This window comes from Otolemur garnettii, unplaced genomic scaffold, assembly GCF_000181295.1.
Source record: "Otolemur garnettii isolate 467f Iridium unplaced genomic scaffold, OtoGar3 scaffold00047, whole genome shotgun sequence".
Classification (NCBI taxonomy): domain Eukaryota; kingdom Metazoa; phylum Chordata; class Mammalia; order Primates; family Galagidae; genus Otolemur; species Otolemur garnettii.
Window position 1 is genome coordinate 9,286,759 of NW_003852442.1, and position 1,619 is coordinate 9,288,377.

Sequence of the window (1,619 nt, forward strand, 5' to 3'; positions counted from 1 at the left end):
GCCCGCCACAACGCCCAGCTATTTTTTGGTTGCAGCCATCATTGTTGTTTGGCGGGTCCGGGCTGGGGATTCGAACCTGCCACCTTAGGTGTACATGGCTGGCACCTTAGTAGCTCCTTTCCATTCTAAAGAGTGTCTTTTTTTCTCAGTCTCTATGCCAAGTATTGTGCTGGTTGTAATTTCCACCAAGCTTTCTGCTTTCTGATAAATGGCCCCATTGACTCTTCTCAGAAAAATCTCTTTCCAAGAGAGTTTCAAAAAAAAAAAGGGCATATAAAATAGAAGAAGTTGAAAGTTTGTAAATTCCCTCTGGGTTTGTTTTGTTACTCAGAGCCCCTGTTGAGCTCCCTCCTGCGCAGGATGCCAGAATTAGAGACTCTGGAGATCATGAAGTTGGTGAATTGCCCGGAGACCTTCACACCTGACATGAGGTGCATCATGGGCGAGTCTCCTGCAGTGCAGGGCTACTTTGTCTTGGCAGGAATGAACTCTGCGGGCCTTTCGTTCGGAGGAGGAGCTGGGAAGTAAGTCTTTCACTGAGTCAGCTGTGAATATATGTCAGTTTTCTGGGCTTCTTCCCTCCTAGAATTACTTGTTAATATGGTATTTAGCATTTATTTAGTACATTTAATCTAGTATGTCAGTAATAATAGTAAGATGTATATAATTTGAGAATAGTTCACTTCAAAGTATGGGAGGCTGGCCCATATTACAGAAATATCATTGTGCAAAATGTTTTGGAACTCCTTTTTTGGAGTTAGCCACAGAACCTGTGGGTTGTTCTTTGGTACTTTTTCAGTTGTACTGTGTTTCTCCAAAAATAAGACACTGTCTTATATTTATTTTTTCTCAAGAAGACACACTAGGGCTTATTTTCAGGAGATGTCTTATTTTTATTAAGTATAATACAACAATCTACATATATTCAAATACAGTTAAGTCATCTTCTTCTGGAACCTGACAGGGAGCCAACCTTGTTGGTGGGGCTGGCGCTAGTGATGCATGAACTCCTTTCCCCTAGCCATTTGCACGTGTGCAATAGGATGCCTGCACACAACTGCAGTTACCACATGCAAGCCCACTCAAGTGCAAATGGCTTGGAGAAAGGAGCTGTGGCAGATAAAAGGTATTCCAGTCTTCCTTACCACTCCACACCGAAATGCATGGCGTGGCTATGCAGATATGCTACATAGCCATGCCCATCACTAGGTCTTATCATTGGAGTAGGGCTTATTTTTAACAAATGCATAGAAATCCTACTAGGGCTTATTTTGGGGGTAGGTCTTATTTGGGGGGAAACATGGTAATAAATGTTGATCCTTTGAGTATGTATTTGAGTTTGCAAGTAGCATAGTGTATTAAGTGAGATAGGTGGATAATAACAAGTTTTTATTAAAAAAACTTGAGCCTGTGGCTCAAGTGGCTAAGGCACCAGCCATATACACCTAAGGTGGTGGGTTTGAATCCAGCCTGGGCCCGCCAAAACAACAATGACGGCTGCAACCAAAAAATAGCCAGGCGTTGTGGCAGGCACCTGTGGTCCCAGCTACTTGGGAGGCTGAGGCAGGAGACTCGCTTGAGCCCAGGAGTTGGAGGTTGCTGTGAGCTGTGATGCCATG

At 43.6% G+C, this 1,619-nt stretch overlaps 1 protein-coding gene across 5 annotated transcripts in view; it reads left to right on the plus strand.

Moving 5' to 3' along the window:
• PDPR (pyruvate dehydrogenase phosphatase regulatory subunit) overlaps window positions 1-1,619 on the plus strand; it is a 53,249-nt gene that overhangs the window by 31,917 nt on the left and 19,713 nt on the right. For all 5 annotated transcript variants that reach the window (XM_023514123.1, XM_023514122.1, XM_012806169.2 and 2 more), the window contains one exon: window positions 332-524. In XM_023514123.1, the coding sequence (XP_023369891.1) occupies window positions 332-524 (193 nt within the window). The remainder of the gene's footprint in view (window positions 1-331; window positions 525-1,619) is intronic.